This window comes from Lipophrys pholis (assembly GCF_963383615.2).
Source record: "Lipophrys pholis genome assembly, chromosome: 4".
NCBI classification, from domain to species: domain Eukaryota; kingdom Metazoa; phylum Chordata; class Actinopteri; order Blenniiformes; family Blenniidae; genus Lipophrys; species Lipophrys pholis.
In genome coordinates this window covers 24114262-24139139 of record NC_137637.1, presented here as the reverse complement: position 1 = coordinate 24139139, position 24878 = coordinate 24114262, and the positions used below count along the sequence as shown (strand labels likewise).

Here is a 24878-nt window from a genome sequence, read left to right as displayed (position 1 = left end):
ATCCATCAGTGAGTCTTTCACGTAATATTTTCACTCCACATGGAGAGCCTGCTGGAGGGCTTCACTGTGGACTGAGGCCAGGAGAACTGAGTGTCATTCATTCAGCGGGCTGACATGCTTTATGTGGAAAGTGTCTGAAGCCACAGTACAGAGGTGATCTAAAAAAGCCCTGGTACATGATCACTATGGATTGTTCTGTCCTTTCCACAGAGAGCACTGCTTCCGATAATCCTTTTTTGAGGATGCTTTTATGGACTCTTTGTAAAGAAAAGTTTCCTTTTTTTGATACACAAAGGCCCAAAAGCACTGTGGCAATGCACACCAGAATGCAGAGGGCAGCAACGATTCAGAGAGAGGAGAGACAGAAAGAAACAGAACAAGTCGAGAGAGGTAGAGGACCAGCAAAAGCCTCTTCTGCCAGGCTGAAATACATTTCCTGGTCTCAAAATGGGACTTATCCCCCTCTGCCCTGTTGTTTTGCCACATTTTGGAAGGCCCCTCCCTTCTTGTGAGGAGGAGACGGCATCTTACTTACATCAAATAACCTTTCTATATACACCTCCTCATTGACCTTATCACGGAGCATATCCTGAGAGTGGCGCACAAAGGTCACATAGCCATCGGCTACGTCCATTCCAGGTTTCTATGAAAACAGAAACAGAGCAGGGTCACGCATCAGGGAACGTTAATTGTGTAATTACTGGTGGAAAGAGCTCACAACCAAACATGATCAAACTTACAGGTACATCCACATATTTTGAGGCAGCTTTCACCTGAAATCAAAACAAAACTGTCAGACCAAAGGTGAAGGGATAAAAGACTGGCCATCAGTTTAAAAAAAAACTGCCCTGAGTAGTAATTAAATTATTATCAAATAAGATATAAAACTTGAACTCAAGTACCAACAGTGGAGACAAACACTTACTTTGAATATTGCTTACACAAACCCTTATGTTGACTGTAATTATTATAATACGGAAGACTTCTTACATGTTGTGTGTTCAAAGATATTTAAAGGTAACATTTCTTTCATTGTTTGTGCAGAAAATAATCTGATATCTCAAGGGAACAAAGCAATGACTCGTGCAAACATACTGAGCTTAAAATATATATACATTTTAACTCTCAATGACAAAAAACTATTTTTTTCTTGGACCAAATCCAGAGAAACTCATCAAATCAAATCACCAACTTTGGCATTTAGCCATTTTTCAATACATTGTCTGTGAGTTGGCCTAAACCAAACAATCGATTCATGAATAAAGAAACTTCAGCTCACCGTGAATGAAAGAAATGAGGAGAAGAGAGTGCCTTCATCGTATCTGGAAATCTTTGCCAACACTCCCTCCAGGATTGCAACGAACTGGAAAAAAAAAAAAAAAGAAAGAAAGAGAAGAAGCAGAATCATTTCCAAGCTATTGACCATCCACTCAATAAAGGTCACAATGTGGTTTATTCTCACATCATTTAAAAAAGCCTCACCTTTGCAACCAGGAGCTGGATCATGTCCTTCACGCTCTCCTCGATCAGCTCGTCTATCTGAGTGTGGAACTGTTTCTGCAAAGGAAGAGCAGGATCGCTCATGATCTATTTCATCAGACTCACAATAATCCTGTTCCTGATGGTAAAAGTACTTATATTCTTTATTCATGCTGAGGCATGGATGTAAAGAGGGATTTCAATTCAATGTCTTTACTTGCTTTAAGATGCGTGTTATAGTATTTTATGAGTGGGATGAAAAGCTTGTCCAGCATGGAGTCTTTAACTCAGATGATTTTATTGTTTTTTTTTTACCTCTTGGCCCATCTCCATAGCACACAGTTTAGCTGACTGGTCCTTGGCATCCACCATCACATTGAACATGGTGCATAATGTTGGAGAAATGCGGAAATCTGTGGACTTGCTGCTCTTTGTCAGCTTGGATTCAAACGCCATCCTGGTGCTGGGAGCCGGGAGAAACGACACACGTGTGAAAAATGCAGTCAGTTGGCTGGTTGTTTCCCGGAGCGTTTGCTCTTCTGTGGCAGAAAACACACCGCTTGACGCAGTTCTCGATCATGTTGCTCGACATGAGCTGGATGCGACTTTCCAGGTGTTTGGCGAACTCTTCCTCGGGCCAGTGCAGGTCCCTGATGAAAGTCTGCAGGGCATCCAGCTTCCAGAAGAGGTCCTCTGACGTACCGGAGCCGTTACTGCCATTGATCCAAACACACGCGCGCACGCACGCACACACAAACACAGGTCAGAAGACTGTGGTCAAACCACTGCAGAGGTCGGGGGTCTCGGGGAGGGGTGGGGGGGTGTGGGGGCGGCAGGTGCAGAGGAGGATGCTGTTCCTCTACACCCAAACACAGTCAGATTTTCCTCTCACCATACACTGACTGGCGTGCGTCTCATTTCCCGTTTGCTCAGGGGTTTGTGGACAGTCAGTGTATGGCTGAAAGAGAGCGGGCAGGGTTTACTGTAAGGGAATCAATAACCATGCCGTAGAGCATGATTATTGATTGGTATGTGAAGTGGCCACATGCAGGTAAAGTCACTGCAGATACAGCAGCTGATCACACTGTCAAGACAAAGGGGGGAGGGGGATGGAGGAGTGAGGGAGGGCATGTAAAACACACACACACAAAAAAAAAAGGCTTTCATGGTTTTCAAAAACACATTAAAAAAAAATAAAAATTCTCCAAACTGACTTCAGTCATGACATGCCCTCTCTCAACATCCATGTTCCCAGGCTGGTGGAGCTCCTGGAAGAACTACCAAACAAACCATGCGGACCTTTGTGGCCTTCCTGAGCAGAGCTGATTGAGGAAAGTGCTACGATAAGCATGCGGGAAGGAAGTGTGATGAGACCGAGAGGGAGACGTTTAATAATTTGCTTCAAAGCCTCTCAGCATTATCATCTCCGAGCCACGCTGCCGGCTCTCCCAATCAGACTGCTAGCAGGCGGTCAAGGTCAGAGATGAACCTATGGGCATGTACAATCTACAAAATGCTAAGCATCACTAAAGCAAATGTCTGTGGACAACAACTCTGGGGAGATGCATATGTTGTGCAATGGAGATCTGGACTAGGAAATGTTTTCAAAATGGGCTGCAAGGCATACTAGCCATTTGTTCTTGTGCAGAAAATCCCCAATAGCCTTGAAGCTTTTGATATATTTAAAAAAAAAAAAATTTTTTTTTTTAGCCTGTATCTCCACACCTCAGCTCAACAGCATGCATGTTGAGACAAATGAGAGTGTTTCAGCCTCTCATTTCAGACAGCAGAACCCCCATCTACGCTAACACCTCTCAGAGTGACCTTGGCATGAACATGAACAGCGTCACAGAGTTCTCACACCAGAGAAAACATAACTGAACCAACCGAGGAGCCTTTCAGAAATCGTTGACTTTCATTCCAAATGACCGTCATTCATACAAATGAGGTTCTATTTTTGTAAAATGGCTCCGTTGTTTAATCTGAAGGCATCTTCATACCAAGTTCTCTGCTTGCTCAGGAAATCTAAAGCAAACTAATTGAATACACACTCAGAGTCATATATAGCAGCCATCCATGACGGGGTAGAAAAGCTAGGCATTTGTGGAAGGTTAACTGATAGTCCTGCTACTGGCACTGGCAGATTTGGTACTTTGGGAATTTGGAGGTTCACATTTGGTAGATTCACATTGGGCAGATTACTTGTTAAACTCCTGCAGAAAAGACAGACAAAAAGAAAAAAAGAATCCATAACAGTGGTGTGGGAGCTGCAGAAAGCCATGTAACACTCATCAGAAAAAGAAATCTTAATCAAAGAGGTGGAGACAGGAAACGTACAGCAGCACATGTAAACATGACAGCAATAGTCAAAGACGCACATTGTACAGAGATACCTGAAGAGTTAAAAGAGCTGGACTCAGGATGCACACATACGGTGTTTTAAATGCAGCGAGTGGGTGAAGCAAAGTAACACTGGAAACAATGATCACACATAAAGACCATAAAAAACAACACACTTTTACCTCATCAAATCTTATATATATTCTTGGCAGTAAAAAAAAAAAAAATAATAATAATGCAAAAGCAAACGTGTTAAAACCACGACAAACAAATTATAACGGCAACATAATAAACCGGAGGCCTTCTGTTTCTAACATGTCAAAGCACACATGATGAAGGTTAGTTCACAAACAAAGCAACGGAAATATTATGTGTTGCCCTGACCCCAATGTGTCGCAGAGAAATTGGTAAGACACACACATTAATCAAAGACTATTTTCAGAATAAATAACCCATTTCTTTCACTGAGAAAATAGGTTATTCAGCCCACTCTTGGCTCATTCTTTAAGCGTGAACCCACAGGAAGCTCGGGTGAACGTTCTAGGTTTCTCTCTTAGACGTCAGCCTCCACACAGTCGGTCTGTCAAAGGAACATAAAAGCCTTGCATCTCCAGCCATCCTCCAACCTAGCTATGAAGTCTGAGGTTCCTTACTTTACAGGCTCCCAGGACTCTCTGTCAAAGCCCTTGTGAATTGACTGTGCGATGGAGGACTCCATCAGATCCACATATCTAACCACCAGAGGAGCATACAGATCCTGAAGGTGTTTGTGGAACTTTCCATTGCACAGATGATCTACAGGAAATAAAAACAAAAAAAAAACACCAGTGACAGGAATATATGAGTATCTTGGAGAGGGAAAATACCCACAGGTGTCGGCATGAATACGTGCCAGTGAGCTTACAGTCTGCCCGGAGGAAGTCGTTGAGCAACTGGAAAAGAGGGAAACTATCCCAGCTCTCAGGGGACTGGATCTCCAGAGCGGCGTCCATGTCAATGGCGTAGAGGGCCAGGAAGTTTTCTGCGTGCTCCACCATGAGGTCTGTCCACCATGCGAATGCCTACAGACACAGCGGGGGAAACAGCCACAGGTGAGCGCAACGCAACAGACGAGAGGATGAAAGAAATAGAAGACAAGAACAAAGTCTTGAGTTCTATATACTATATACTATATAGTATAACTGATTGATTAATACCTTATAACTGTTTGTAAAGGGAATAGTTTGGGTTTTTTTATTTTTCAAAATGCACTTTGACTTGCTTGCAGGAACATTTGTGCAACGTTCATATCTGTGCTTTAAATATAGAACTGAGGCAACTTTTTTGCTTTGGTGAGCATGATGACTTGAAACTGAAGGAAACAGCAAGTTTGAGTATTTTCTAAGAGGTAGTACTAACAGCACTATAAACACTTGAATAATCATATTATAAAGCTATGAATATACATATTAAAAATAAGTCTCAGGCTTCTGAAGTTTAGAGCTGCTTTATAACAGGGTCCTAAAACCTAAAATCCTCGAGACAACAAACCAAGATTATAGTGCTTTTGGGCTCCTTCCTTCCGAAGTAAAAAAAAACCTGATCATGTCATCCACATGTTTGATTTGACAAACATTCCGAGACTCAACTGGAGTCGTTGGGGATTATGGACCTCACTCAGGGACTCACAGTGGTGACCCTGTCATCAGTGAGATTCAAAACAGAAGACGTCCTCACTATTCTAACAACTCCAGAAAGATAAAAGTTTACATTTCTGCACACGTTTGCTTGCTTCAAAAGCACAAACCATCTTACAGAGGTTGTTTCTTTCATTAATTTTTGTTTGCACGAGGACACAAAAGCATTGAACTCAGGATGACAGTGGAGTGTGAAATGGTTGGCCCCTGCATCTTACGCTCTTACAGCGGAACTCCTTAACCCAGAAAAGAGCTTCAGGAATGTTGGGCAGAGTCAAACAAGCTGTTGCTTTCAGTTTCTGGTCTTTGCTCCAGATGAATGTTTAATGAGCAACCAATGTTCCCGTCTAATTAACAGCAACACAGCAATTGGGTGGATATCCTAAAATATCAAACCATCCTTTTCAATTTCCACCAGTTGATCTCTTTTAGTTTGAAGATTAATTCCATCAGCTATGTGAAAACTGATCGACTTTAACACTTTTCATCAGGAAATTATGGATGTATGGTTTTCAAATAGAAACACACGAATGCTTATCACACCAGTGTGTGTGTATGTGTGTGTGTGTGTGTGTGCGTGCGTGGGTGCGTGTGTGTGTGTGTGTGTGTGTGTGTCTTCCATCACATCAAATCCCCAGCTCTAGTTAATGAGGACTTAAAGGTGGGATTAATTGTAAATCCAGAATATATTTAGAGGAAGATTTGCTCAGTGCGGTTGCATGTTAGTGCCTCATTATTTCCACAACAGTATCCGTCTGTCTTAGGACCAAGGTGCTTCTCTCATGCAAACGTGGATCGCCCTGCATGCTTTTATACCAAACTGCCGTAACCATTCACATCGCCAACAGACCCATTGCCCACCAGATGTGAATGTGACTCATGCACATCTTTGACTAGGCACACCAAAGACTGCAGCACGAAGCATCCCTCGTGTTGAATCACGCCGGTTCCAATTAGTTAAGTAAGTGTCTGACATTCAGCTGACAGTTTTCCAGCACAGTCAGGACTTCCAGTCGACTTCCTCTTTGACAGCACTAGTAAAGTAGTTGCTTTGCTGGCAGTCTTGGCCTGGCTTATATGCTTATCATTCAGACTGACATGTTGCCAAGTTCAATAAACAAAGCTTAATCTGCCCAAATTATGCTGCATGCTTTTTTTTTTTTAATCACCTTCTTTTTTTTTCTGAGTTTTTCTCTAATGTGATTAACCACAACAGTGGCAGCAGAAACCTTACTTACCTGGCTACTTACCTGCCCACTCCCAAAATATAGAAAGTATAATAGCTCTAACGTTAGAAACAGGCAGCACACAAGGCTTTTTCTCCATCACATTCAAGGAGAGACAGTCTCAAAATGGTTAAAAGGGAGGACGGGAAAAGTTTCCAGGGAGGTTGGGGGAAGGGGAAACACTCAAAGGTCACCAGGCAGAGTTTCCTCCAACCTTTGATCATGATTTTGGGACACAAACAGGACCCTGAGAGGTCTGTGGCAGACGCAGTGTTCAGCCACACAGACTCTAGTGCTTTATCATTGCAACTGTGTCAAAGGGACCCGTCCCGGAGGAGCGGTGTGTACTGATGCTGGGGAGGGAGGAGACGTGGCATCATTTACTGGACATGCACAGAGCTTTAGGAGCGTTTTTCATTCCACTCGACTACATACCTCTTTTCCCTGTTTGGACAGTCACCAATCATATGACAGTGAGAACACAGGAAGATGTACAGAACAATAATGTATTTTTGAGGCATTTCTTTGATAAGGTTGGTTGAACTAAGAGTAGACAGCATAGAGGGATGGAAGAGGAGAAGCTGGAGAAGTAATGCTTGAACAAGTGCGGACTGTGAAATAAATCGCTGGATGAAGGGGGGAACGGGGGGGGGGGGGGGGTACAAATGTTCATGGTGGATCAAACTCCAAAAGGTTCACATGAAGCATACTTTGGGGAATTTATTGGTTTAGCATGCTTGGAGAGAAAGGAAACCTCTTTATGGCCCGATGAACATGCTTTATGGTCACAGGTATGTTGTGCAAGCTAAAGTCCTTTCTCTTGATTTTTAAATTGGCTTTCATATATATGTGCACAAGCCCACCCACTGCTACTGTACCTATAGGTTCACACTCTGCCTAGAAACGTGCCTGTTGCCATAGTGGCGCACATGCCATACAGGAGGGTTCGTGATGGGGACTGAGGAGGAAAATGAAATAAAAATACTGTACCGATTGATCTCCAGAACTTGTGACTGCCGCCTGTCAAGCATATTCAGAGAGATACAATAAATCTGCTTTATCTGCATGATCTAAGATCACACTGGATCACCTTTAAATCCACACAACTGCACATCTTCATCATGCTTTCTCTCAGCTTGATGATTAGGGCAGAAAAGAGGAAAACTTTCAGAGATTTAAATCATGAATATTTCCTTCTATTTTTGTTATATCTTTACATGTGATGCTTCTGTGTTACATTTACAAAGCAAATACTGTTAGTGGTCATCTGTTGTTAATTCTCAGAAGAAAACTATATAATGAGTGTTGCGCATAAGTGCTTAAGGATTTTGAACAGTTCTGGTTTATAAACTCACAACAAGCTTTTTTTTTTAGATTCTTTCTAGATTAGCCTAGAGGCTGTCATGAAAACCTCCTAAACCTATTTGAGAGTTTACAGAGGTTAGATTTAAAAAGATTTTCGTGTTTGTTTATTTTTTGGGAAATCAACATAATCAATACATTTCTAATTCAGAATATTTGTTGTATTATATTTCTGCATTGCTAAGGGAAATCACTAAAAATGAAGCATCTGAGGCTTGATGTTAGTAAATCTATTACCTCTTTGAGTTCTACAGGTAAGTTGATTGAAGCAAAGAACAGCTTTAGTCATAAATAATTCATAAGCAGTACATAAATACTACCTATACTGGCTAGAAAGACTGCCCCAGCTCATCAGAATCATTATAAAAACCAAAACAATGACCACATCTTTTAGTTTTCACGAAGAAAACACACATTTAACTATTTGTGTAATAACTGGTTTCATAGTTAGAAAAAAAAAAACCAATTATCTTACAATACCTCAATTTACTAAATGATTCTCAAAGAGTCATTTATTTTTATTCCATTTTGGTAATGAAATCAATGAATAACACTGCTTTTTGCACATAAGCAGGATCTCATTATGCAGGACTGTTTCATCTTTCTGAATTGCTTCTTTTACTAAAAATGAAAAAGGTCTGAATATTTCTTAGACAGCTGATTATTTTTTGTGGCCAAACAAAAACAATTTACCGGTCTTAAACCTGATTTATTTGCTTTCTTGACAAATGTTTATCCTGCACCACATTTAAGCTGTTCTTATCACTTTATCAGCACTGTCGGCAGTAGCACTGTGATCAGAGGCAGGAGACGCACACGCCGTATCATTGTCTGTCTAATTTACCAGCTAAACTCGAACACGGCGCTCTGATTCCATGTAGCCACGGACTGTCGAACACCAATTAGAGCTCAGCTTTCCTAAATTAAATTCTTCTCTAAAAAGGGTTTGTTTTGTTACCCATAGATGAAAGCAGTTATATTTATCTCAGACTGATAATAAGACTAACTCCCTGCTGTGGGGCGAGTGAGATAAGAGTGAGAGCATAGAGGGAAAGTGCTTTGAGGAGGAGAGGAGGAGAGGGTTCTCACTCACCTCCGCATGGTGTTCCTGGTTCTGCTGGAGGACCTCTATGACTAACTCCGCCAGGCGAATTGTTTCCTCCAGCTTTTTGGCAGGCGTGACTAAGCGGCCTACGTTCTCTGAGACAAAAGGATGAGGGTGAGGGATGAGTGGTTAGTCAAGCACAGAGAAGGATCCCGAGGGGGGGGGGGGGGGGGGGGGGGGGGGGGGGTTGATGACTATTCAGAAGATTTAATTTTCTCTGTCTGTATTTTTGACTGCTTAATAAAAGTATAAACACAGCAGCTACACTGTGATGTCCACCTACAACGCCCCCCCCATAATAAGTAAAGCGTTATCACTTGCTGTATTTTGCATTTTGGGCTGCATGACATAGAGCAACAGAGCTGATGTGTTTGTAGGGTAGTCAGACTCAGTGGCGTTGAAATGGAGGTGCAATGTGGCATCAGAAACATGCAGATTGTGGAGCGGTACTGCGTAAGCCATCTGAATAAGGAGCTGTCTCAGGGTATGGTTAAAGCCAATCCAAGAACGCACACTGTAAAAATATGTCAATCGACTTGAAATTCATATGCAATAACACATCGGATTGCATGACTCGTTTTTTCACAAACAATATTGCAAGGTTGTTGACTTTTGGCTAAATACAAACAAATGCGTTTAGTAGGAACATTCTAGAGATAATTTTATGTGATCGCTTCAGCAAGTGAATTTCTATGATGGTCAGGAAGGACCGTTTTAATGTCACCTTGCATAAAAAACACAAAACAAACAGATGCGATTGTTTTAATAGTAACAAGTCAACAGATAATATTCGGAAGAATACTTTTACAGTGTGCTATACTTAGATTTGATTTTGTGCTCTGAAGCCATTTTAGCCTTCTTTTACTTTTCTTGTGCTGAATTTTGTCCTATAATTTTGCAAAGGCTCCAAATCATGTGCTGGTACCTTCGCTGAAAGAATGATCTGATAAAACAGACACATGTCATGAAATGGGAGCTTCAAAACAGTATGACTATGCATTTTAACTGGACCATGGAACCGAATGGCTACACACATCTGAAATTAAAAGCACATAAATACGCAACTCTACATGAAACAGTAGCCGTTTTAAGGAAAAACATTTATTTATTTATTATCTTCTTGGGTAGTGTTACTAATCTATTTTGGGAACTTTGTGGAAACCGATGTGAAAAAACCCTGACTTGAACTTTAGGTTTGCGCTTTCATTTCTCATGAAGTCTCATCAGTAGGAGAAATCTGAGATATCTAAACAGCCGTGTAATACTTAACCATTGTCTTTAGGGACATATAATCGATGCTAATGGATGAATCGCATGAATTTGTAATATAGTAACTATATATTGCGTGGTTATAGTCTTACATGAACAAGAGCACTTGGGAGGAAATCTGAACATGGTTTGGTTCTTTGTTTGGTCTAGAAAAGCAACAAATTTAGTCTGATAAGCACCATTAAAGCTTTTTAAAAACAATTTATTATATTACAGACTATTGTCCAACACTAATTGGCCAATTCATCATAATTATGACACATTATGACAATTATGAAAAAGTTTTTTAATTATCATGTTTTGTGCTTTGGAAGCTCTGAGAAAAACTCATCATAGCATGAAAACGGATACACATAATTAGTCTGATGGTGCATTCTTCTTCACCTACTTTATATTTCATCTATTTTATGTTTAAATGTCTAATTTTCTCAACTGGTCCAAAGTATTTAAGTAATGACGCAATACAAATGAAACGATCTGCTTTATCAGGCACCTCAAAAGTAGGGCATAAGTTGTTTGCGGTTTAGATAAATGTGACTAGTCTGAATGTTTAAGCCGCTAAAGTGACAGGGGGACAGATTTACATGTATGACCATACATGTATTGAAAACACACATATTTGTGTACAATTACATTATCAGATATGACCTTGAGTTGAAATGTATGCTAATTTGTGTTGCAACTGATGATGGGGGTTACATTAAAATGTTGCTTATGTCAAGTATATATCTTATTCTTTCTGTGGGAGATTGTAATACTCTAAGAGTTTGATGGATTTGGAGTTTCCACCACCTTAAAAGATTTACTGATTACATGTGTTAGACAGTTACGGGAGTCGACAAAAGTGCCAAAAACCTCCGTGAATGCAGATCTGAAGTATGCCTGTATCAGTATAGAGTAGTACAATCTCCCAATATTAACTTTATAAAAAATAGATGTTTGTTTAAAACATGCCAAGACATTTGAGAATTATAATGTGTATATTAAAAGTGTGTAAAATATGTTGAATGGAATATATTTACTATATGTAACAATGTGTGAGGTATGGCCTGTGTGTGTGTGTGTGTGTGTGTGTGTGTGTGTGTGTGTGTGTGTGTGTGTGTGTGTGTGTGTGTGTGTGTGTGTGTGTGTGTGTGTGTGTGTGTGTGTGTGTGTGTGTGTGTGTGTGTGTGTGTGTGTGTGTGTGTTGTAGCTAGGCCACAAGCTAAACATGAGTTCACCTGGATCCTTCTGATCCTTTTGACCCTTCTCAACTTCAGCGAGAAAAAGGGAGAGAAAAGATAAAGAGGAGATGTTTAGAATTAGCACGGCTCTAAGGTCATTGTCATAATACAGGGGGGTGATAAAGCTCAGAGTTATTGTTCACCGCCATGTGACTCTTTCAAAGAATCTGCTGGGACAGTTTCAGCTCCAGGGACGGAGGTGTCTAAGCAACAGACAAACGTCACGGACACACAGTAAAAACAGAAACACTGAAACGTCAGCCTGTGGAAAACTGAAAATTAAAAAAGGGGATGTTTGTTAACAAACAGACAACGCTTAGACTCTCGTAAAACAGGTAGGACACACAAACAGCTACTAAGATCATAGACAGGACACACTGAGTGACTGGAGTTGATTGGAGTCAAGCTGTTGAATCCACACACCCTATCCTGTGTTCCCCATTCGATAGCATGTGAACAGACGCTCCTTCACTATCTCTGCTGGCACGGTTAAAAAAAAAAAAAGCCTACCTGTTCGGCACAACACACCACTGACACATGATCAGACCAAATGACTGGAGGAGATACCAATGTAAGCAATATAAAAATGCATTCAAGTCAAAGGGATGAGCATCCAACCAAAAGAAAGAAGCTTACAGACCAGACTGCTCATTCATGTCCATCACAAACAGATGGTGCTAAAAAAAGGACCCCGGCTGATTCAGCATGGTGTACTGCTCAGATCCCTCAACTGGTGCGCTCCCCACTCACTCTCACAGACAAAGGCACAGATAAAAACAAGCATGTCAGGAGCAAGATCTCTGAAGAGAGGAGCGAGAGAGGAAAGGCAGAGGGGTGATGAAGTGAAAGAGCGCTCAAAGAGGAGGGGGGGGGGGGGGGTGATGCAGGTACTCACGGATGGTTAAATCCATCACTTGAGACGCCAAGCAGAAGACAGGGTGCTCAAACATTTCCCTCTTTTTCCCTATAAAAGAAGGATTGTTGCATGCAAGAGGCTGGGGTCAGAAGTGGGAGGGCTGGAGGTCAGAAGCTGATGGGACAAGGGGCTGTCCAGGTGAAAACGACATTCTGTCGGGCAGGAAGCCCCATACTAAAGTCAAATGTTTGGTTTATTTTGAACCAGGCGCCTCACAAGGACAGGGGGATGTCAATTCACACAGCAATGGAAAGATAGTAAGGTTTGATACCTTAGTATCTTTAGCACCCTGGGGGATTTCTTTCAAGGCATAAACAACATCTGGGTTTTCTATGTCAATGTTCAAAGGGCATGCCAATGCATTTCATGGGAATACTGGAAGAAAAGAGGCAGCAGAAGAGAATAAGACATTATACAATGTCTTTAAGTCATTGACGTTGTTTGTTTTTTGGTATGTAATCATGCCAATAAAGAAAGGTCATGTTGTTATGTGTCAAAGCACATGCATGTTGCTGATGCTGGTTTGTGTGTGTTCAATCCCAGCATTCCTTTGGTTAGAAGACACATAATCACATAATAAAAAAAGTCAAACAAAGATATCTGTGGCAAAGCCAACAACCGTGAGATAGGAGGAAAAAGCAGAGCAGACAGGGAAGGAAAGGACACGGAGTGGAAAGATAGCGGTCTTCAGCAAAAGCAAAAGACAAAGGAGATAGGAGAGCCGCTGGTATTTCAAGGCATGGGTAGGGGTGTAAAGACGGGTGGGTTGACTCAGCTGGAGGAATCAGAGAGGTAAGAGCTATGGTGGGACAGCGGGAGTGTACGTCGACTGGGAGCTGGGAGTCAGAGAGGAGGTTGAGTTAAGCTGAACTCACAGACCAGCCGTCAGAATATCAGAGGCCGGAATACACTACACAGCTTGAATAGTCAAGGCACAATGAGAGATCAGCACATCAACAGATTTCAGGGCTTTGGATTTGAATGCATTTTTACTCACACACCTCTACACAAAAGCCAACTTGACCTACAGAACAGCACAGAGCTAAAGCAGGCCTGAAACAAAGGAGAGAGTTATTGGACTGAGAGACAGAGAGTGACTGACAAGCTGTCACAGAAAATCTGGGATGCCACAAATCATTTGGAATATGGACACAGATATACCATATACCAAGTGAAATTACCTCCATGTGTAATAAATAGTTAACAGTGACAAATACAAAAGCTCATTTCCAAGTTAGAAAAAGTCACACGTGAGTAAAGGTCAGTCATTTTTTCCACTTTCACTCCACACAACTACAGACTGTTTCAATCCAAAAATGTATAAAAGCAAGTTGTTTTTCTTCATTATACTCTGTTATTAACACATTAACACCAAGCAACACTCATAGTGTGACGCTGCATTGTGTTGTTCTGGTTACCTTCAATTTTAGCATATTCTTTAATCCGCTCGTAGTTGAGTTGTGCAGCCTGCTCCAGACATTTGCGGATAACTCCTTTAACTTCTTCTGGAGGAACTGGAGTCACGATGTCCTTCATCAGGACCTGCAGGCCACGTCGAAGAGCAAGTAATTATGTACGCTCAAAGTTTTCATCGTGGCACAGTTGTTAAAAATGTTTCTGTCTTAAAAAAGTTGATACAAACCCTCTCCAACAAAGATAAAGTGGCCTTCAGTGCACCTTCTGGACGACCGAAAGGGAAACAGTATCTACATGGGAAGACACAATCAAAAGTGTCAAATCAGTAACAGTAATATGACAGTTTTGTCAGTTATGGGTATTGTTGCTGTTGCAGAGCCGGCAATCACCTGAAATTTACAATCTGGTTTTCCAACAACACACGCAACCGCTCCTTGATGTCCTCGAAGCGCTCCTTCTCGTCCACTTTCACTGTGCTCAGTCCGTCTGGCCTGTAGGGATCACACCCACCAGCTTTAACCCGGGCGAGCAAACCCTGCAGACGTTCAACTTATGCAACCTCCCACCACAGCCCAGCAAGAACAAAAATGAAAAAACACTGGCTGACAGCTTTCAGTTCCTGAGAAACCGAGTGCAAATTGTGTATGATGTTGGCTTTATGATGTGTCCTTTAATGCTACACATAGAAATAACTTATAATGGCTCACCTTTTTCGACCTCGAATGAGTGGTATTTTGGATTCCTTTGTCTTTCTAAACGTGAATATGCGTGCTCGTTTAGAGGCAGTGCGAGGTTCTGGGCTTTGGGAGCTCTTTGGGGATATTAGGACCTCATAGCCCAGCGGCCCCCAGTAATTGTTGCCCTCTCTGACTTTAATGGACGCATGGGAGGATGAATAATATGGACAGTAAGAGACTATGGCAACAAAGGACAGACAGGAAAGAAAAACAAAAGAAAAATGGTAGAAAACAAGGAAATATGCAACCGATTTAACAACATGGCATACAAAAAAAACTCATAATAAACAACAGAAAAATATAAACGTGTCAAAAATGAACAACATAAACATGACAGAAATTAAGCAGACAAAACAACAAAAAGTCTCCAGACTGCTTCCAGTGAACTAAACCCTTCAGTGACGCTTCCACCTACTCTGTATAGACTGATATCACGTTGTCTAATAGGACATGCTACATAAACATGTAACTTATCTGGCTGAATGTCAGTTACACAACACAGACATGTTAAAAGAAGGGATTAGGCCACACCTGTTCCCATGGACATGGGAGGCACAGAAAGCGAAGCTGTAGTGAAGAAGTGTGGGGTCAATAATAGCCCCGCTTTCGCCCCTTTCCAGGAGGTCACGCAGGTAACAAAGGTGTCTGTGACACCCTCGAACTCCGTTCCTCGCACAGTACTCATCCAAGACAAACACCTGGCCCGGGCTGAACCATCCCTGCACAACACAAACACACGGCGGCTGCTGCTTCACTGTGACGGCTAACAATATGTCCACTGCACTGTGAAGAATGTGAACCGTTAAGCAGAACGCAATGATGTGCAGAGCATTCAAAGAATATTTTTGAAGTGGCGAAGCAACATATGAAATGTTGAAGGTGAATACAAAATATTTTGGGTGAGCGCCACCAGAGAAAAAGTTCAGCCCTCCAACTATGAGCGATAAAAAAGGGAGACAGACTTACTGCAAATATGATGACATGGTTAGTTAGCGATACAATTTGCCAGACACAGTCACACTGTACCAAGTAATATCTTTATAACAGACATCCTGACAGCACAGCTTTATCTCTCACATTGGCACGCTGTAATTGCATGAACCTACAACAATATGGGGACAAAAATAGGAAATTTCCTCAACATGCAAATCAGAAATGACACGGAAAAGTTTCTTATCAATCTGATAGCCCCAAAGATAAAATAACCGCATTGCTCAACGGTAAATATTACCTGTTCTCAGCCTAGAATTCTTACCCACTGACAACATGAGGCACAATATGAAGAAAAACAGCAAAGCAGATGTGGAACTCAGTTTGAATTGAAACATTCACTTTTTCAAGCAACGAAGATTTGGCTTTTTTTTTTTTTTTGCATACAGTTCCAACATGTCACTACAAACTGGTCTCAACTTGTGCTATATCCTTAAAATGTAATTCAGTTTTATACTTTCAACTTTTGATATAGCAGCACATCGATGCTGAATCAAGAAGGTTTGGGTTTGGTTCCAGGTTTGTTTCATGTGGAGTGTACATGTTCTCCCTGTGTCCCTGTGAGTCCTGTGACTGTAAATTACATCTGGGTTTGTCAATCTATGTGTGGGTGGTATATTTTCATCCGGTATCAACTGGAATGGGCTCCAGCTGGTATGAATGACGTCGACGTGAATCGAGGTAACATTTGAAGTTTTTATACAGATCTGTTTGGATTGTCTAATCACTGCGTTCTCTTTGTAATTGACATTTTACACAAAAAGCAACATCTCTCTGCTTGTTGAGTCCGACGTGCCTGTCCTGAAATACTCACCAGGCAGCAGAAGGTGTCATTGAGCCTGTGGTCCAACGTGAGCCGCTGCACCATCTCAAAAAGCGAGGCGTGGTCAAAGCTACAGGGGTTAGCGGAGATAAACTCATCCATGCCATGTTTCTGAGCTCTGTCAGCATCTATCCAGCCAACGGCATAGGGAAAAGCACACGGTTCAGAGGAGAGGACATCAGTGAGGCACGGGCAGTCAGCAAATCTTCAATACAACACAAGAGACAATGGGGATTTTTTGGGGGGGCTTTTTTTGGGCTACGTCTAAGGGCAAATTATAAACACTTACAGCTTACATTGTCAACTTGCATTGAGTCGGACAGCGTAAAGAGCTTCTTTCTTTTTGCATTAGTAGATGAGATTCTATTAATCTGTAGCTAAGCTCAGAGGGACGGGTGCTTCAACTGTATGTGCATGCATGCATCGCTGTATGTCACATTCCCTCGTGTTTTACTGGGGACGCAAAGCTTTGAAGACTCCAAAAGGTTCTGTTAGAGAAGAAGTGCTGTTAGATGGAACTAAACGCATTCTTCTTTATGTAGTCAATAGATTCTGCCATTCGCGACTGTTGTCACTCAGGTCCTGACGTGTGCTAGTAAAAAAGACACAAACGTGGCAAAGAGTAATTTGAAAATCTTGTATAAATAGCTACTTAGAAGCAAAAAACAAAATTATAAAAAATAACACTTCAGTATTTGCATAAATCTCCTCAAAGATGGATCCTGAAACTGTTAATGTTTGCCTTGCTTTATAAATTTTGCCAATGACGCTTTCTTTGTTGAAATAATCTTTGAGCTTTTAATTATATGATGTGGAAAAAAAATATTATTGATGTTTAAGAGTATGGGACAAATGAAATGAACCACTCTCTGAACCATCGAGGAAGTCCACAACATATGAAAGCACTGCTGCTCTGTAATTAATGCGATAGCTTTCAAACAGAAAATGACAAAACGATGGGGACAAAGGTGATGAAAAGTAGATAAGAGGCGCAGTCGTGTCCTCCGTGTGAGTGACGGGTGTCATGTCCAGGAGACATTGACGTGAGTGAAGATGATTCGGGGGGTGGGTGTGGGAAGTGGAGGCCTGATCTTGGTAGGGCAGGACTGAGATATTGAATAGAGCACAACTGACATCTGTCAACCTCCAGGTTAGTGAGAGTAAAAAAAAGGGCAGGGGTGTGATGTGGGAGCAAAACATAAACTAAATCTGTTAACAAAGGGAACCTACAGAGAGTTACACTTATCTATGAGTTGTTGTGTTGTTGTTTTTTTTTTATTTGCTTCAATCTGAGAAGGAAACCTGTGAGACAACAATTAAACTGTGAACACCGAATGTGAGAGACGTCAAGGGACGAAACAGATATAGTAGGTCATAGTGTTAAAAAAAAAAAAAAAAAAAGGACACATGTTGACATATGAGGTCTAAGAAAACACAGAGAGGATTGTAAATGACATTAGAGAGAAGACCGGAGCTGGATTTGAAAGACGGTGACAGATGGAAGTGGATTTGGTTTGGAAGACAAACTCTCTGTGGGACAAAGTACAAAAGTTGTGAGACACGTGTTTGTAGAAAACTGATGACAACAAAAACAAGATTCACTCTGGGGCACGTTACAAAGAAGGTCTTGTTGCTGAGGAGACCTAAAATAGTGAGTAAAAACATCCAAAGAGTGAACAGAGGGTGCCTGGGGTTGGACTATGAGACACAGTGAGTTGGCTAGATTTCCTTCGGTCACAGCAAATGAGGAAATGCAGTTTAAGTCCAGAATACATTAAATGCTGCAGGAACATTGTCACAACTTACAATATGTTGTTTATAAAGACTTCAACCAGAAATAACATCACCAATGTGAATATGCAAGGTTTTTTGGGTTTGTTTTTTTTTTGCATACATTTAGAAATGATCACATGCTGGAGAACAGTGTGACTTCTCATTAAGCTTTTAAATGTCATGCACATCTGCAGACCCATTTTCAAATTTGCATTTTGTCTTTTATAGGCATTCCCTCTTTTTTTTTGTCTCTTCTCTACGCATTTGCAAGTTGACAATACTTGAATGTGTTGCAGTGTATTCATGATCTCTACAGAGCACACTAACAGGCATACCACTACCGGAGAACTCTAATAGGGTAGCAATACAATTTGGTGCAAGTACATGGGTAAATAGCATGAAGCCGACAGAGGCAGAACTGTATCATTCTCTGGGAGATGGGGGAAATGAATGAAAACTCCTGTATTTGTACAAAAGTATGGACACATGACACAGGTGTTCTCCTATTCAGGCAAACAAGGGCAGTCAAAAGAAATCAAAATGAGGTCTCTCCTTATCTGGAGGTGTGGTACTACTAGTCTAGCCTCTATCTACAGGCCCATCTACTGGAGGAGGAAGGGGAGAGGGGGGGTCCGGAGTATTTTATCGTAAGAAGGGGCGGCATTAGCTACTCCTTGTCTTTGGCATTCAGAATACTCCGCATACATATTTGCCAACTCTCGTCAAGAAAGAATTAAGGAAAAAGGATTAAAAACAATTGAGCCCTCTGAAGTAAAGCATAGTCGACATACACACTGACTGTATTCAGACAACTAACTGTGACACATACTGCCGTCATAACTAATGATTCATAAATGATCCCTTATTTAAATACATGTATGGATATCATTTTCCAGGAATGATCTTACTGCTGCAAAATAATCAGTTTTCAGCTCTTGGGAGTCGCATTATTAGTAATAGCAATTAGCAATTATCTTAAATCTTTCACATAGGGTAGGAATATTTAATATTTTCTATTAGAATGTCAAATTTGAGCATCATATTGCTTTACTCTGAGGCGTCCAGATACCAATAGGAATAAAAGAGAGAAGGCAATTATGCAGAAACAGCTATAATATAATCTTTAACCATTACGGAGCCAAATAATAAGTTCTTAGAATAAAATTCATGCATCCTATACTGGCACGGATGGATGCGTATAGTTTGATCCTCAAGTTGAGGTAATTAAAAACAAAACAAAAAAGTATCAACTAATATCTAAGACATGAAGCGAGACGTGAAAAAAGGAGAAGAAGGAAAGAAGAGAGAAAGAACGTTGCATTTGTCAGATAATCAGCGGGGATTATCTGAGCTGTGCCGGCTACAGGGAAGCACTTACCCTTGAGTCCAGCTAGAAGACAGCAGGGTAAGAAGGGACAAACCAGAATAACATAAAGACTAGCAACAAGGCTGGAGGAGAGCAATCACGAGAGACCCTGACCTAGCAGCTGCATTACTCAAGAAGGGTCCAGGCAAAGCATGAAGAAGAAAACACAACTCAAAAACAACAACCTATACCAACATGATAGTTTGTGAGCGGTGGTGTGTGAGTACATGTGAGGATATGTGAACAACAGATGTTGAGCCATATTAGAGAGAGAGAGAGAGAGAGAGAGAGAGAGAGAGAGAGAGAGAGAGAGAGAGAGAGAGAGCGAGAGAGAGAGAGAGAGCGAGCAGGGAGAGACAGACTTTATGATCCTCATCACTCCACTGCAGTTTAACTTTTTATTCTGTCAATGACGAGTACTTAAGGAGTTGAGAGCTACACGTTAAGTACTGTCACTCTGTCTAACTGCAGATCAAACGCAGGACTTACTTTGGAAAAAAGGGGACATGGCTAAAGACAAATAACAACGTTAAAGCCCTAACTGGTATGTTTAAGCGTAAATATAAGTTTATTTTGAAAAGAGACTATGAAGGTCCTGGGAATAGAGATAATGTTGAGTAGATGTAATGTTGGAGAAATTATGGGTGTATTTTCCATATCATTATAAATAGTTTTAGTAATGGATTCAAGTATGCCTTCAAGGTGCACTCCAGTGATTTTACTGGAAATGACTCACACGTTGTATAATGTATTAGACTTTTATTGTTTTTGTTATGTCTTAGATTTATTTTTTATCTCCCTGAAAAAAGTAACATAGCAACCTAGTCAAAGTGATGTCGGGATGTCCAACTGGTGTCTTCTCAGGCAAAACATTACATCTCTTCGATCTATTTGGCCACAATGCAGCTAATTTAAAACCACAATGAATTTTTTTATACATGCGCAATAGCTGCAAAACAATCTGCTGGAGCCGCCCTCATCTCACATAGGTTAAACAACAAAGTAGAGCCTCTGATCCTGGTGACGACTGATTCTCAATGTGGGATTTTAACCTCACGAAATTCTGAAAAAATAAAAATAAATCTCTGCAAACTTAATCAAATAGACAATCTGAAAAAGTTAATAAAATAACTGGAGTACTCCTTTAGGCCATTCATCATCCTCATACGATATATTATACATATACAGTGTATAAGTTCTATGATCTGATTTCTTTAGTGCCAAACAAATGACTCCATTCCCATTTATTCTGACATTTACGGTGTGTGATGAGCACCATAAGAGACAACTTGTTCAGAACCTTCATGGGACTCTTTGTTTACGGTGTGTCCACTGCAGCAGAGTCAGGAGGGCTGTGTATGTTATGGTCCCGGTGCCATTCAAGACCACCAGGGGGTGAAACATGTACGCGTGGTGTGCCACAATGTTTCAGGGAGGGGGAGGAGGTCTGTGCCACTGTGAGGAGGCTTTGAATGGCAACAGCTGGCATCAGAGGAGTCAACTAACCACAAGAACGATCACATACTGGACAAAGAAACCAATGGAGAAACAACATAGAATTTTATGTGATAGGAATCTGAGTAACAGACCCTATTCATGTCTTCTGATATGTTCAACAAAGAGTGGAATAGAAACTGGGATTTTTAACAGGTAATTTTGCTGATATTTTCCAACCCTGGCTGTCGGTTTTTTTGGAGTATTTAGATTTAAACACTGACAACCGACTTCTCTGTTTCTAAGAAAAAAAGGAAAAAATCTTGTGAATTACAGCTGAAAAATAAAGATTTCTTAGCCTTTGCAGACAAAAGATGCACACAAAAAAATAATGTTTTGTTCTGAATAGCAGGATCTATTATTGTGAGTTGTCAAGCCGTATGCAACATTTCAGTAAGTAGGAGGGGGTCTATGTTATCACTGTCAAGTGTAATGGCACAATATTTTAAAGTTCTGGGCTAGTTTTCATCAAAAAGACAATTAGATTGGGTTCAAATCATCTCAATATCTATATCTCTATATATTCTTCTCTTCATAAATGAGGGGGACACAAGAGACAGTTACAACAGAAGTTGGTACAGATGCCACACTACTGTAGACAGTCTTACCTTCACTTTGCTACCTGACCTGTGGACTGCTTAGAGGTGCAAGTACAATGACAGATTGGTTAAAACTTTAGACACATCTGTCGTGGCGGTCATCCAGTGACAAGAGAACCATCTGAGAAACTATCTCAGAACTACAGCTGCCTTTACAGCTGCACTCGAGAGCTACAATTGGATTAAAGCAGGACAAAAGCAGCACACCCTGGCACTGTCAGTCTGAATTCAACCCCAACAGGCTTGAATGTTTGAATCTTATGTGTGGTGACCTATTTCATTTTTATCCAAACTTTGCACACCATATTCTGCCTCTGCGTGATAGGGGCTTTTTTTGTTTAATGGTTGATTGTTCCTTGTGAACAGACTGATGGAATAGCATGGAATTGCACCTTTAAACACTGTGGGAGTGGTGACAATGAGTGGAAGTCCATCAGATGCTGGAGGGATCTGTGAGAGATCGATGCATGTGTGTGCGTGCTTGTGTGTTAGTTCTACCAGCACATTTTGTGACTGCAGTGTGGAGCGCATGGCGTGACACATTTATGGGTTAGAGCTTTCACTGGTTTGTGAATGGAAAATTGCTTTTTTTGCTTAAGTGACCATGTTATGTTTCGGGTTACTTACAGAACTGAGAAATAGGAGCATCCATTTGGGCTGAGGCACCCCCTTTGGAGTTTAGTTTCTGGACCTGAGTGGGTGGAACAGGCTTGTGGGATTGGCCGGTGGCGCGATACATGGCCTGGACCCACAGGATGCGGTCCTGCTCATCATCGCTGGCAAAGATCACAGTGTCGCCTTCCTTCACTGCGTTGAAGAACGCCCTGCCACCATCCAAGCCTGAGAGCATGAAACATTAAAGATCGAGTTGCCAGACTTGTAAATTGTGTTCGCAAATGAATCTGCAGTTTTCATCAAGTGCCAGGTTGAAATAAACCCTTGCCAGGTCAAAGTAGCTTACATTTCTTTTATTATATTTCTTAAACAAGATTTGAAAAGACATTGTATACATTTAAGTTGTAGATTGCATTTGTGCAGCAACATTTCATTACAATAACACAATCAAGGTGGAATAAACTGTTGACAGCCCAAGCTGATAAGTTCAGGTCCTGAGATACACTTCTGACTGCAAACAATAAAAATGGGAAAAGCTACATGATGCAGAAAACCTACATTATCAGTTTGATATTCCAACTCAGGATTTTTGTCAACCACATGTTATTTTTGTGCAGAGAATAAACTCTTATAAGGATATTCACTGCTTTTGGCATTTGACAAAGCACGAGTAGTAGTTTAATAAAGCAGCAGAAGTGATGACAGCGTCGCTGCTTTAGCTGAGGTGTTCACAGAGCGCGGTATGGAAATTGCTCAGAGTCCAGTTCAATAAGATTATAACTTCAGAGCACAGCAATGTCCAAATCATTCAGAAGAACAAGACTCTCTATAAGATGTTTTATATACTGCTTTCTTTAACAGTTGAATTTTCATTCCCCCTTGACTGGCCCTTGACTGGAGTTGCTTTTTAAAAACAAAATAGTCTTAAAACAAAAGCATCAGCAAAGTGGAGTTCATCATTGATGGACTTTATCGGGTTGGGCAATGGTGGCCGAGACGTTAGAGAAGTGAGCCTGTGTTTGGAGCTTCACATTCTCGAATCCTAAGCTGCCGATGCTGCTGTGGCTCAATGATCAAGGCCCTTGACCTCAAACTGCTCCCCAGGCGCTGCACAGTAGCTGCCCACTGCTCCTCAGGAATAGGTTAAATGCAGAGGACATTTGCTGTACATTTTGCTGTATGTGTGACAGATAAAGCAATCACATTATTCTTCTAAATCAGTCCCACGTATTCGCGTGTACAATTATTCATACATTAGCACACCAAAGGTGATAGCTGCCAAGAAAGGTGTTTGCACATCACTGGGAACAATTTGAGGTTTCGTGGCTTGCTCAACAACACCTCAAAGTCAATAATTACTGTTTTTCTCACCATGCAACATAGGGGCCACCACTCATGGTTAATTCCACCGAGTTCATTTCAACTGCAATTTTAATTGTAGTACTTATGGAATTCCTTTTTAAAGTCAACATTTTTTCAGATTCTGATTTTTTTTTTATTTGTGGATAATGCTAGAAACGGAATTCCTCAATGAATAAAGTATGTATCTAAACTAATCCACAAATCGTTGATACATGGTCAGGAGGACATAGGGGATTGAACCAGCAACCTCTCGGAAAATGACCCGTTTTACTAACTGAGCCACAATTGCCTAACATTGCTGATCCGAAAAACTTTTCCGGGGCAAACATGGGTGTGGGTGTGTTATCTCACCTGGCTGAGGATCACTGTAGTCCACAGTATACCCGTCCAGCTGGAGAAGTTCTTGCGGTTCTGACTTTTTCTCTCTGTAGCTGCACATTGCAAACGTATACTGACTCACCTACCAAAGAAAAGAACAACAGTCTCAAAGGGGAGCAACGCGATACGTTATCTAATTTTCTACAGTCTTTGAGAATGAAATTAAACAGTAACAGTCAACACATTTAATAAAATGGTCTCGTTCTGTGCATTTGGCCGTGAATATTGCCACCACTGCACAGAGTTTAAGAGATGTGCTTCAGACTGTGACTCAATGTGGTCCGATAATCCTTAGAGCAAGCAAATGTACTGAAAACATTACCGAGTTCAACAAAGAGGGCAATGCTGCTTAGATGTGTGCTTGAATAATATCCCACCTGCACAAGGACAAAAAAACGCTTCTTCCAGCGCTTCCAAACATTCTTCCCAAAAGCCCACAGATACCTGTTAAAACAAGACACAACACAAAACACAAAGACAAAAGGCAGTGCATATGTCATAACTGGCACTGACCGGTGAATGTGCGTGGCTTAAAGCACAATGATATTATTTTTATTTAGATAATGCAGCTTGCAAAGGAAACATGAAAAACTGCTCAATTGTTTTTTAAAGTTACATAAAGTACATCTAATTAAAGCTGCCTCTCGCACGTTGGCACCTTGAATAAGAACTAAACTACAGACTGGCGTCCACCAGGGGGAGTTGTGCACTTCACAGTATTTTTCCATG

General features: G+C 41.1%; 1 protein-coding gene across 5 annotated transcripts in view; it reads right to left on the bottom strand.

Moving 5' to 3' along the window:
* Nucleotides 1–24878, bottom strand: part of cadpsb (Ca2+-dependent activator protein for secretion b) — a 68805-nt gene that overhangs the window by 7289 nt on the left and 36638 nt on the right. Inside the window, exons 9-27 of one of the 5 annotated variants that reach the window (XM_080462099.1) lie at nucleotides 24527–24593; nucleotides 24123–24231; nucleotides 22422–22634; nucleotides 16554–16690; nucleotides 15281–15468; nucleotides 14402–14503; nucleotides 14239–14302; nucleotides 14015–14138; nucleotides 12576–12644; nucleotides 11678–11710; nucleotides 9177–9283; nucleotides 4724–4880; nucleotides 4473–4614; nucleotides 2037–2192; nucleotides 1795–1942; nucleotides 1483–1557; nucleotides 1280–1363; nucleotides 741–773; nucleotides 536–643 (exon numbers count right to left, since the gene is read on the bottom strand). In XM_080462099.1, coding sequence (XP_080318225.1) covers nucleotides 536–643; nucleotides 741–773; nucleotides 1280–1363; nucleotides 1483–1557; nucleotides 1795–1942; nucleotides 2037–2192; nucleotides 4473–4614; nucleotides 4724–4880; nucleotides 9177–9283; nucleotides 11678–11710; nucleotides 12576–12644; nucleotides 14015–14138; nucleotides 14239–14302; nucleotides 14402–14503; nucleotides 15281–15468; nucleotides 16554–16690; nucleotides 22422–22634; nucleotides 24123–24231; nucleotides 24527–24593 — 2116 coding nt within the window. Of the gene's footprint in view, nucleotides 1–535; nucleotides 644–740; nucleotides 774–1279; nucleotides 1364–1482; nucleotides 1558–1794; nucleotides 1943–2036; nucleotides 2193–3530; nucleotides 3693–4472; nucleotides 4615–4723; nucleotides 4881–9176; nucleotides 9284–11677; nucleotides 11711–12575; nucleotides 12645–13978; nucleotides 14139–14238; nucleotides 14303–14401; nucleotides 14504–15280; nucleotides 15469–16553; nucleotides 16691–22421; nucleotides 22635–24122; nucleotides 24232–24526; nucleotides 24594–24878 lie in introns of all 5 variants that reach the window. The other 4 variants (XM_080462095.1, XM_080462096.1, XM_080462097.1 and 1 more) reach the window with 4 other exon arrangements.